Here is a 13526-nt window from a genome sequence, read left to right as displayed (position 1 = left end):
CTGACATATATTTATTGCAAAGTAATGAGTGTTAACTAAATTAGATCAGCCTGTGACATGATGTGCAATAGCTAGTAAGAACCACCCAAGCAAACTTCCAGATCACAGATGCCCTCTGTTCCAATTCATGTCAAAGACAAATAGAAAAAAGTGATAAAACCAAAAAGGTATAGCCAAGCTCAAGTACAGGACAAATTTCTTCAAGAAACACCAGAACCAGAAGAGGCTGAAAAACAATGAGGCAGGGGAGACAGAGGTACTGCACTGACTCAAACTGAAGGCTTTCCAGAATCCAGGACAAGAAACTGACTGTGGCAATGGGGAGTCTGGTTCCTATGGGATAAGGAAGATTGGAGCCCTGTTTATGCTAGGTCCAAGGTCTGGGCTGGAGTTGCCCACTCAAGAAAGCAAGCTTGAGAAAAGTTGACAATGACATGCTATTTGGAATTCCAGTTTTATCAGAAGCCATGAAGAAGGTAGAAGAAGAGTCATTTACTACTGGGAACTGAGCCAAGCTATGAAAACATTTAAAACTCTTTAAAATGAAGTTTTGTCATTGAAATTAAAAATGCAATTTATGGGATCCAGTCTAGATTGGACTCTGGCAGTGAACTACCAAATTGGAAAATATTGGGAACTCATCTGGAATGCCACACAAATTTGAGAAAGTAACTCAAAGGAATAATGGCTAGAATAAATGACTCTAGCATCCACATAATAGGGGTTACAGAAGAAGGGAAAAAATGGTAGAAAAGCAGTACCTAAGGAGATAATCACTGAGAGAGAAAATTAATCAAAATAAAGCTTAATATGTCACCTGGATACAGCACAATGAAACTGTACAGTGTATATGAGACCATCTTAAAGTCAACCAGAGGCTATGGACAAATTAGTTGAAAAGGAATAGCAGTTAAACTGACAAACAATAGAAGCCAGAAAGCAATGGAGTAATTATCTTCAAAGACCTGAAGGGAAATAAACAGTTACATACCACTTAAAACTAGGGTAAATAAATGACATTTTCAGATAAACCGACATTGTAAGTTTTGCCACTCCCAGGTCCTCAGCAAAAGAAGAAACATACTTCTGCAAGAACATAAAATCTTAAACTGTAAGAAACGACATCATGGTAAGAAAGAGCTGTTCAATAGGCAATTTACGCTAAAGTCTTCATCATTAATAGGAAGAGAATAGGAATATGCATTTAACTAACAATTTTTCTATAAAAAACCCATATTTATTTAGTGTGTCTCAAAATTTAAGGTCTCTTAATATTTGGAAATATTACCTTCAAAACTTAAGGATAACCATAAAGGGATGGAAAGAAATAAGAGGAATATAGGAAACTATTAATTTTGCAGGATAAAAGAAAGATAAAAAGGTAAGAGCAAAGACAAATGATGGCAAAAAAAAAAAAAACCCACAAAGTAAGGTGTTCGAAATAAATCCAAATATATCAGTACTCATAATAAATAATAATGAATTTAGTTCACCTGTTAAAAGCAGAAATTAAAAAATAAATAAATAAATAAATAAATAAATAAATAAATGCAGAAATTATCAGATTGAATTTTTTATCCAGCAAATATAAGGACAAATAGACAAAAATCACAATTGTGGTATGAGATTTATATACAACTCTATTAGAAACAGATAGGCCAAATAGGATACAGAAGTCTTGAATAAATTATCACATTTGATTTAGTATAATTAGATCTAATATAAAAAATCCTGTCCCAAAAAGTAAATATATACCTTTTCAAAAATATACAAACTGTATACCAAAAGTAAAAAAGACCAAATTCTAAATCACAAAGAAATTTGAAAGAATCCTGATCTTCTCTGACATGCATTTAGATTAAAAACAAGCAATAAAAAGATAGCCAAATAAACCTAACATGCTTCGAAGTTTCAAAATGTACTTCTAAATAACTTATGAGGTCAAGAGTAAATCATAATGGAAATTATTGCTGAAGGACTGTAAAAATACCATATATGCAAACTTGTGGGATGAAGCTAATGCTTTTATTATTAAAAAATAAAACAAAGAAAATAAAACAAGAATTAAATTCAAGGAAACTCATATACGCAACATCCAGGGTGTTGTCATTTAACTTTGTCATATTTCCTCTCACTTTTATAAAAAATTAAGTCTAACATACAATTAAAGCACCCATGATTCCCTTGCAAACGTTTTATCTTTGGTCTTGAACATAATTTCAGGGTTCATCATTCTTAAGCATATCTTATACATATATATTTATGAATACTTCTTTATCATGTATATCTATCCCTTAACTTTTTTTTTTCATTAGACTTAATGCTTTGGAGTTTCACCTATGTTGATAGATTCACCTTTGGTGATTTATTTTAACTGTTCTATTGTATGAATATGCCACAATTTATTTTTCTGTTGATGAATATTTAGGCTTTTTCCCCTTGCTTTTTTCCTGCTAGTAAGAATGATACTGTAACCAACATGTCTCTGTATATACACATGCAACAGTATTTCCAGGGTGCATCATACTTTGAAGTGAAATTGTATCATAGCAGATGAGTACTTAAACTCCTCTAGCTATTTTCAAATTGCTGTCCACAGTGACAGCATCAACTTAGAGTTTGTAGTCTACTACCAGGATATGAAAGTGCCTTGGTTGGGTTTTATTATCTTTAACACAGTACTGAGATGACTTATCAATAAGTTATTTGGAATTTTCATTTAGTGGAATTGGTCTAGGATTTTTCTTTCCTTGAACCGTCTATGCCTATTTTGGTATCAGGATTATTTTAGCCAAAAAGCTGATGGAATAGTAGAGACAAAAACCTCAGAGAAGGGGGGATTCTAGAAGAAGAGCTAAAACCTGTTTCTTTGAGGATCTTTGCAACCCTGCCCAAAAGAACTTTGTTGCTGGCAGCTTGACTGAGCAAAAGATTCAGAAATCGAACCCAGGTACCCAAGGCAGGAGTCTAATAAGAGACCACATTAAATTAGGACCCCAAAGCTATACACCTCAGGGTAAGGCTACACCCAAAATGGACCTGCCTGTTCTACCTTCCCAGCAGGTGCTGCAGGGATTATTCCCTCTGTGAACAGAGCAGAAAGAATCAGAATCCATTAAACTGATTCTCCCTGCAAAGGACCTGTCCTAGGTAATGAACCATGGACTGGCCTCATACAGATTTGCAGCCCAGGTTTATATCACCTTGGTGAGCTAAATTTTGATGTATGAATCCAGTCTGAAGTGACCCAAGATTGACAGTTTCCAAGGACATTGCAAAATAAACACCCTCCCGCAAAAAAAGGTATTTCATCCTATGCCTCAAATTGTCCCTATCAACTTTTCAAGGGCAATGAGCCTAACATATTCAAAAATAACTGACTCTCAAAGAAACAAAAACCCCTTAGTGAGGTTCAAAAACAAACCAGAAACATATTTCAGGTGTTGGTATTTTCAGATATAAATTATAGAAAATCTATGTTTAAGCTTTTTTATAATTTTATTTTATTAAAGATTTTATTTATTTAATCATGAGAGACACAGAGAGAGAGAGGCAGAGACATAGAGAAGGAAGCAGGCTCCATGCAGGGAGCCTGATGTGGAACTCGATCCCGGAACACCAGGACCATGCCCTGGGCTGAAGGCAGACACTAAATCGCTGAGCCATCCTGGGATCCCCTTTGTTTAAGCTTTACAATATCTGCAGGGATTAGTAAACCATACAAAGCAACCTAGCAAATCTGAAAAGAGATCAAAGAAAACTTTAAAGAATAAAATACAGTGGCTGTCTTAACAAAAAATTAGACAAAACTAAAGGGAAAAAATTTTAATTGGTCAAAAGAAATTATGCACAATATAAAACAGAAGAAAAGTAATGAAAATTATGAAAAGGTATAAAATGTATAGACGATAGGGTAGTATCCTAAAAGGTCTTAAAAGCATTTGATCTGAGTCTAAGAAGTAAAGGAGAGATAAAATGAGACAGAGGCAATAGTTGAAAAGATAGTGACTTAACAATTTTGCAGACATAATGAAAGATATTAATCCACAGATTCAAGATCAGCAAAATCCAAGAAATATAAATAAAAAGAAATACATATCTTATTATTCCTTATCATAAGGAAACTATAGAATACTAAAAACAAAAACCATAAAAGTAGCCAGATTAGGGATGCCTGGGTGGCTTAGTTGGTTAAGCATCTGACTCTTGATTTCAGCTCAGATCTTAATTTCAGGGTCGTGAGTTCAAGCCCTGAATTGGACTCCATGCTGAGAATGGAGCCTACTTAGGAAAAAAAAAAGTAGCCAGATTTTAAGATACTAAAATTTCTAAGGAACACATAAAAGATGTACGTATAGCAACAACAAAAGCCAAAAGATGGGGCACTTGAGTGGCTCAATGGCTCAATGCCTTTGGGCTCAGGTCATGATACCATGTCAGGCTCCCTGCTTCTCAGGGAGTCTGATTTTCCCTCTCCCTCTGCTCCTCCCCCAACTTGTGAGTGCTCATGCATGCTCTCTCTCTCAAATAAATAAAATCTTTAAAAAAACAAAAAGCCAAAATACAATGGAATGCTATTTTAAATATGCTTTAAAACCCTGCCAAACAAGAATTCTATATCCATCAAAAATATCTTTCAAGAATGAGAATGAAATAAAGCATGAGATTAGACCACTAGCAGATTCCCACTAAAGGCAATTCTAAAGGATGTACTTAAAGCAAAAGGAAAGAAATCTCAGATGGAAAGTCTAAGGTACAAGAAGGAATGAAGGCACAGAAAGTGGTAAACATGAAATGAATTTTAATGAATATTGACTATATTCAACTATAATACCAATTTGTGTGTTTTAAAAAATGATAGAATTAAAACATGCAATATGCGTAGCAATAAAATATAAGTCAAGAGGAAGGTAAACAGTTAAAGTGCTCTGAAGCCCTTCTATGATTCAGGAGTAGGGAAAAGTGGTTACATACCTTTAGACTGTGGTAAGTTAAGATTGCTTATTATCATCTTATTATTAAGATGATATCTTATTATTAAGATTATTAAGATTGCTTATTATCACTCACCTATTATCATTGAGTGATCACTGAAAGAATAGAAATGGGATGTATAACTTTCAAACCAGTAAAAGGAGAAAATGAAATTGTACAAAATATTAAATTTAAGAGAGGATAAGAGGGGGGGGAAATACAAAAACAAACAAGACAAATGAGACCAGACAACAGAACACTGTACTGCTTTGGACGTGAATAAACTGCAGCCATATGTGAAACAAATAGGCTCTTCACACCAAATAGAATTGTATTTAACAGCTGAAAAAACAGAGTACATAGGCAGTGAAACTACAAAGAATGGCTTTTAAGTATCACCAAAGTCAAAGGAGAGACAGAATCTTTAGGGGTTCTTTGGGTATGTGTATTCTAGTTCTGGGTGATAGCAATGTGAGTGTTTGCTTTCTAATGATCCACTAAAATATATGTTTTTTAAAGTTTGTGTGTGTGTTGCATTCCCCCCGGAAAAGTTTAAAACAAAGTCAAGTGGCATGATCGCACTGCCCCCTGATCTAAGTATATTTTCAACAACGTTTACTTCTCCTTTTCTTCCACAGACCATTATCCACGGGCTTGTTCTTTTAGGCAGCTTCCTGATGTATTTCGTGGTATCCCTTGTTTACAATGCCACCTGTGTCAACTGCAACAGTCCCACCAATCCTTATTGGGTGATGGAAGGCCAGCTCTCAGACCCCACTTTCTACCTCGTCTGCTTCCTCACACCGGTCATGGCTCTTCTCCCAAGGTTTGAGCACAGGGGTTGTTTTCTTCCTAGAACTACCAGTGCCCCCTTTATAAGCCATTTTCATAAGCCGAGAGTCAGGAGTTTGACTCCTGCTGGGAACCTTGAGGCTATTGTTTTGAAGACAGAGTATTAGGACAGAGAGAACAATGAATTAGAGGGACATAACATGGACTGTGCTCCCAGTCAGTCACAGAGTAGCAAAGTCACCAATGGGCATAGCCTTAGTCGTGATATCTAAAAATGATAAGTCCTGCCCTCCTGCCTTATAAATTAAAAAGCTTTTCAGTCTGTTATTAACTCAGGAGTCTCAAAATTCAAACTACAGGGACAGGCAAGCAACTGCAGCAAACCAGGTAAAACATGGGGAGAAAGACCTTCTCAATTTAACCCTATCATTGCCACCAGAAAAGATCAAGTCTTAGCATTTCAGAGCTTTAGAATTTTTTTAAGAATTCAAATTTTGCACGAAATTTTGAAGATCACTCTTGCCACATACTATCTAGCACTTTGTTTTGCTTTTTACCATCAGTAGAAGTTAGGCAGAGCTATATATAGTTCTAGTCCCACTTGCCCATGGGACATCTAAATCCCACGAAGGACCATAATGTGTCCACAAATCACAGTGGGAGCTGGATTATTCCAATTTGGTGGCCAGTGTTCTATTCTGCAGCCCATACTTTAGTCAGAACAGTCAGTGAACTTGACTGTGTACCTGTGGGCAGGACTTAGCCCCTTTCCATCCTTAAGATATTGCCACTCTGAACAATGAAATTCAGCCACCTTATCATAAGCTATAGTAAACAGATTATCTCAACTTTGTGCAGACTTTTCCTAATTCAAAATTAGGCAGAGAGCCATAGCCAGCCTTACTTCAATAAATGTGGCAGCTTGCTTAATCTAGATTGGTCTCCATTTCCTTGTCCTAAGCCAGCTCAGAACCTTGACCTCTGATGAAAGGTTGGCAGCTGAAGATACCTAGATGGCAAACACAATATTAGTTGAATTCTAAGCGTGTGTGCATGGCCTCCCTGTTGGGCCCCTGCTGGCCTCTGCAACCTCATCCCTCCCTCAACTCTTAATTCATACTCTGGGCTCCACATCACCAAACTTCTTGTACTTCCCTGAAGGCCCATGCCCTTCTGCCTTTGTTCATGCTCTTCCTTCTATTTGGAATGCACTTTCTATTACCAAGCTTCCCCATCTTTTGACATTTTAGGCCTAATTCTGACCCTTCCATGATTTCAACTACCTTCCTCAGATGGAAACATGTCCCCCTCTCTTATATGTTCCCATCACCTGAGTATGTCTCTGTCACTGCCTTTAGCCATTTGTTATAAATTATCTATCTCTATCTGACCATTAACTCCTGGACAGAAGGTATCCTCCTTGTCATATAACCAATACTTAGCAAGTTCCTGTTACAGAGGCTGCACTCTAAGATAAATGAGCAATAGATGATAGAAGAACAGAAACATGAATAAAATAGGACCCTGTTCTCAAGAAGCCTGCAATCCAATAGACAATTCAAACATAACCGTGATCATAATATAGGCGAAAGTGACTAGTATCGATAGAGCAGCTTGAGTGAAAAGCAACAAACAATTAAGAACAAGTACAAGCTTCAGAGGACATGTTGCCCACCCCACCCCTTCTTCAGCCCAACCCCTTGGGAGAGACTATGAAGACTTTGCCCTCATTGGAAAAGGGATCAAACTATGGGTTAAGTAGTTTTTTTTTTCACACTTTTGGGTAAAACAGTTAGGATCACCACTAGCCAAGGACGGAGCTCCCCTGTTCTGTATCATATTTAGGGTACGGAAAGAAAATTATCAGCCTATATTCTTTGTCTTACCCTTGGTTGAAAAACAGAGCCAAAAGCAACCAGTTTGATGAGGATCCTTGAAAAGTATGAAGACTGTTGACACCTGTTTTGAAAAGACAAGCCTTCAATATTACAGCTTGTTATAACAGATGAGGGACAAGTTAGGAAAAAGTTAGCAAATATTTACTTGCTAATTACCATAGCACATAAGTTACATCTTCGCTCATTTTTTATCATCATAATATTGGATTTCTGCTTAATGTTGTTTACTAAGAAAAACAGATTTCCTCTGATAGAGAAAAGATTATTTTAATAGTTTCAAGGACTAAAGACTTCTAACCCTAAAACAAAACTGTTTCTTATAGAAATCTACACAATAGAATGTTTGCCACAGAAAATTATTTGTTCACTTAAAGTTATAAGCTATACTTATCATAATGGAGATTGATTTCACTCACCAAGCTTGTAATAATTAGCCCACTAGCTGTGACCTCACTAATCTTGGTCTAATTAATTCAAGCAGTATAAAAGAATTGTACAGATTCTCTTAAACTAGGAACGTGTAAATTATTTTATAGATAAAACAAAAGAAACTAACATGCTAACTTTACAACATAAAGCAGCTTTTAATTAGCTATAAGAGGATAACAGTCCTTGAACACTCTTTCCTTGGCTTCAGTAACAACACTTTGTTGGTTTTTCTCCTATTTCTTCTTTGTTTCCTTTGCTGGTTTGTGTCCTTGACACAGTGGATGTTCAGGCTTGATCTTAGGTTCTTCTGTCCTCTAACTTATATTCTTTCTATAGACATAGCAACCATTACTGTGAAGTTAAATATCATTTTTAACAGACAAATCTCCAATATAAATTCCCAGGCCAAACCTCTCTTTTGAATTCCAGATACTCCTTTCTAGCTACCTATCATCACCACCACTAGGCATGGTTAGTCTGAGGAAACTGATAGAGGATAAATCATGAATTATAGAGGTCTATCAGCACCACCATCAAAGAAACTTAGATCTCTTCCAGAGTTCTCTCCTTCAGTGTAGGACCAGCACAGACCCCGGGGAGTTGATACCACCTACTACCTCATATCTGGCCTGTCACCACAGTTTTATCCCCTACATATTTCTCAAACCCATCTGCTATTTCCACGTCTAATCTTTTTACCCCAAATTACTTCAATAGTCTCCTATGGGTTTGCTCTAAGTGATTATCACTCTGTCAAAGTGTAATCTTGTCATCATCTGTTTATGTCCTCCCAAGGGCTTCCCAAGGCTATCACAATAAAGCACAAAAAACAAAACATGGCCACACTCCTTGCCTGCTCTGGCCCTACCAACCCCTTCTGTGGCATATTTTCCCACTTTTGTCCTTACTTTCTGTACTGCAGCCACTGTGCCCAGGATTTTGTTCTCATTCTCTCTTTGCCTGACTACCTCCTATGCATTTCTCAATCCTCAGCTTACATATTTCCTTCTCAAGGAAGTTCTCTCACACTAGATTGGGTGTTTGACATGCTCATTGTTCTCTCCATTTATAGGTCTATTTATGTGCTACTTGAAAGCAAGAACCTTGTCTTGGTCACAGTTTAATCCCTTGGGGTCTGGCCTATTGTAGGGACTTTACAAATATTTGTTAAATAAATGAATGGAGAAAGAAAAGTTATAGCTTGGGGGAAAGGTTTAAACCGAGAAAATTCAAATTTCCAAGAAATTGAATCTTTCCTAAAACATATACATGGCCACCTGTACTGCCTCACTCAATGAGAAGAGAAAGAATGAGAGTCCTGATTCTACAGGACCTACCGCTGTCTTCAGAAATTCCTTGCCCACTGTGAGGTCACCCTAAAGCTCTTAGACAATAGTGGAAGGATGAAGCCTTTCTACAAGGCTTTAGAAATAAAACTTTTTAAAGGATTATTTTTGGAAAAGACCATGGGTGTTCTCCTGACAAACTGAATTATATTTTAGGTTAATAAATGGACACCAAAGGAAGGAACATGAGTTGTCCAGTATCACAAGATGGTGTAATAGTGTGATTCTTTCTCCATACACCATATAGTTTTACTCACCTCCTCTCCTTCCTTCCCTAAACTTGGAATAGAGAAAGATTCTAAACACTGAGACTCCCAATTCCAGAGTCCACTACCTTCAACTTGGTTAACTCAAGTGTTCCTTTCTCCCTGACATCAGGGAGGTCAATTAATTTCTCTGGAGACCTTGGGAAATCCTTCTTGTCATTTGGGGCCTCAAGTTTTTCATCTAGCAAATAGTGATAATACAGTGATGCTGTCAAGTCAGCCCACAGATTCAGGGAAAGAGTATGTATTTAGAAACTACTTAAAAATTAGTAAGTTCCACAAAGGGTTGACATTACAAAGCAAGTACATTTGCCTGAATTAGAATAGCCCAGAAATAGGATGGACCACCTTTATATGGTAGATAAAAGCCTTGGGATCCAGAGTGCTTGGTTCTGATCACAGTTCCGTTTACTATGTGGCTCTGAACAAATCACTTAATCTCTTGGTGCCTTGGTTTCCTAATTTGTACACAGGGGGAAACAAAAGTACCAACTGCATGGGATTGTTGGAAGAATGCAATGAGGTAATGTCCAAAGCACTTAGGATAGCTCTGGTACCTAATAAATGTTAGCTATTATATTTTGTTGAATATATTTTGTTGAACTCCCCAATACCAGAGATGCCTAGGCAGCAGTCAGGAGTGTAACAAAAAGGATCTTGCCCGGTGTGGGGAATTGGATTCTAAGACTGTTTTCAATGCTGGAATTCAAGAAGTCAACAAAAATCCAAGTACTTTCATTCTGTTATTTCCTACCAGGTATTTTTTCCTATCTCTGCAAGGGACTTATGGGAAGTCTCTGATCTTAAAAGCTCAGAAAATTGACAAACTCCCCACAGACAAAAGAGACCTAGAAATCCAGAGTTGGAGAAGCAGACAGAGGCCTATCCCTATTCCTGGAGAGGGTCAGTGCACTCATCGTCCAGTGCCACCTGTCTCCAAACAAGACTTCAGAGCCAGCACCCCAAAGAACTCTAGCCCTCACAAGTGGAAGTGCAAGGAAGACTGGGAGCTTCATGGAGAAAAATGCAGCAGAGACCATCTGAAGGATCACCCATGCCCAGGGGATTCCTCAGTTAAACTCTCATCCAGGGAATACCTGCTTCTGGGGCCCAGTATGACAATGGCTTCAGGAGCCTACTCAAGTAAAAAGACTGATGAGTACAGGCCCTCAAGCAAAGGCAGTCATCGCAGATCCCAGAGTTCACTGACCATATGAATGGCCTGCAGAAATCTGTACAAACTCAGAGGAAGCCACTCAATCAATAGCCTAATTAACACATGACTCTTCCTCTTCATGGAGGAAAGGATATACCAGTCTCCCGACCAGGCTTGACTTCCTTGGAAAAGTGCTGGCTTCAAGGGCTATGAAAAGGACTGGAAACCAGTCAACCTCTAGCTTTCTCCTGCTGCCAGGCAGCACATCATGCAAACAGAACTTTTATAAGGAAGCTGTTTCTAATAGATTGAGTTTTAAAATTTTTTACCCCAGAGACATTCTTGTGACCCTCTAGGTAAGTAGGTGGCCAACACAAGTGAGGAATAATTTTCCAAGATTCCAAGAGATCTATCTACCCAGGCACTCTCTCAGGATATGGAAGTTATTAGGCTTGTCAAGCCATCACCTCATCTCATTGTTCCAAGAGTTAAAGTTTTGGAAGAGACCCATACACACAGGTACTTCATCTCCAGTGTATTGCAGTGATTAAGGTAATACCTATATATTAAGTAAAATCCCTGTATATTAGGGATGGATGCAATACTTGTGACAAGTATTTGAGCCTAAGAGTCATAACCACCCCACAAGTTGACTTATCACTTGAGTAACTTCTCAGCAAAGATGTACAAAAAAATTTCAACAATCAAATTGGCAAATGGCAGACTGAGCTCATCCTCTCACCATCCTGCTGACAAACCTGAACTGGAAGGATCATTTGAAGCATTGTATCCCTGGAACCAGTACACTAAATCTCTTTTACTGGCTATGTCACATAATGATGCCAATAATGGCCAACAGGAGAATCCTATATGCAGATTGTCAGAGAAGCAGCAGGTGAACACATCAGGCAAAGCAGTAATGATAGTAATCATTCCAAATGAGAGGATTGAGCCAAAACCTGGATCTCGGGTCCTCCCTTTCCCCATTTGATTCCTACCTACTCTTGAAAGTCAGATTGAGACAGGTAGGATGTTTCAGAGAACATAGTAGTGGGAAGAACACTGGCCTCAGGAGATCTGGGTTTGAATCTTTGCTTCTGTACTCTCTAGGAGCCAGGAGCCTTGAAGCAAGATACCACACTTGCAAATTAGGTTAGAACTGCCCTACCTTCTAGGCTTGACATAAGGATCAAGTCAAAATTACAAAGGGGACTTGAAAACGCTTTGAAAGCTGTAACACCCTCAGTAATAACACAGGGATTTGCATGTCAGAGCTAAGGGGAAACAAGGTGATGGGAAAGTTGTAAAAATGACCATAGTACCTAAATGCAGAACCATACCTGACATTGCATGTCGCTCTCTTTATTGTGTGACCAACCATCACAGTTTGCCTGGGGTTTTCCATGGTTTAGCACTGAATGGCCCACATCCTAGGAAACACCTCAGCCTTGGGCCATCTGAGACAGCTGGTAACTTACTCTTGCCCACCTATGAAACCAAACCAACTGTGACCATCCAACATGCCATCTTAAGGGAAAAAGTTTTCCTGTAATATTATGCTAATGATTGTACTTAGTACATTTTTATACTTTTATGACCTTTTACTGATTGACTGGAAATGTGTTATCCTTTATTAGAAAAAAGAAATAAACATTGTTTTCCATAAATGCTTGCAGTTGTAAGTACCCTCTCATCCATCTGTCCATCCTTCTTTGCATTCATTTATTCAGTTGTCTGTCCATTCATTTATATATCCAATAAACTTCTGTTAATCCCCTACTGGATGCCTGGTGATGTGCTATGGGCTCTCAGGAACTCAGTTCCTTTCTTAAAAGAAGCTCATACCTTGTCAGAGTACAAGGAACATGTTTGATCCATCATGAGAGGGTGACACAAACCAAAATGGCTATAGGAATTAGAGGAAGCAGCACTCAGAGTCTCCTCTGTCTGAAACCCTAACCTGGCTATTTTCCTTTTGCTGGAAGCCTGACACCAACCTCAAACTCATACTGCTTCAGATGCCTTTTCACTCATTCAGAAAAAATCGAGTGCCTGCTGTACACAGCACCGTGCTAGGCAGCAAGGATAAAATAGGAAAGAAAACAGGCCCATTTACTGCCCTCAAGGGATTTACAACCTAGAAGAGAAGATAGCCAATAATCAAGGAAATCAATAAATTGGACAATTGAACTCTCTGAGAAGAAAGAAGAATGGAAAAGAAGGGAAGGATGGTTTCCAGAGTGATCAGAAAAGGCCTTTCCATGGAGGAGAGGAGACTTTAACCATGAAACTAAGACAGCAGGGATGGGCCATTCCAAATGGAAAGAATTAACTATGAAAGCCCTGAAAAGGAAGAATTTGGTATACAAAAAGAGGAGGAAGAGAAGAAAGGTCAGGGTGACTAGAACCCAAATAAAAAACAGTAAGTGCCCCCATGTTAATGTTAATTGTAACAGCATACTAGCTCACTGTGTGCTAGATGCTAGGGTAAGTGCACATCGTCATGTAAATCTCACAGCAACGCTCCAAAGTAGGTAACAATATCTCTGTTATTTCAGTTAGCTTCTGCAATATAACAAACAACCCCCCCAAAATAATTTAGTAGACGAGCGCAATTACTTATACACTCATGATTCTCTGTGCGATCTGATGTGGAATGGCTGGG

General features: G+C 38.1%; 1 protein-coding gene across 4 annotated transcripts in view; it reads left to right on the top strand.

The window, feature by feature from the left end:
• ATP10B (ATPase phospholipid transporting 10B (putative)) overlaps positions 1 to 12528 on the top strand; it is a 311023-nt gene extending 298495 nt beyond the window's left edge. For all 4 annotated transcript variants that reach the window (XM_055325826.1, XM_055325828.1, XM_055325830.1 and 1 more), the window contains 2 exons: positions 5613 to 5800; positions 10463 to 12528. In XM_055325826.1, the coding sequence (XP_055181801.1) occupies positions 5613 to 5800; positions 10463 to 10922 (648 nt within the window). In that variant the 3' untranslated portion in view covers positions 10923 to 12528. The remainder of the gene's footprint in view (positions 1 to 5612; positions 5801 to 10462) is intronic.
• The last annotated feature ends 998 nt before the right edge of the window (positions 12529 to 13526 follow it).

Source organism: Nyctereutes procyonoides, unplaced genomic scaffold (assembly GCF_905146905.1).
Source record: "Nyctereutes procyonoides isolate TBG_1078 unplaced genomic scaffold, NYPRO_anot_genome, whole genome shotgun sequence".
NCBI classification, from domain to species: domain Eukaryota; kingdom Metazoa; phylum Chordata; class Mammalia; order Carnivora; family Canidae; genus Nyctereutes; species Nyctereutes procyonoides.
This window is presented reverse-complemented; position numbering and strand designations above follow the sequence as displayed.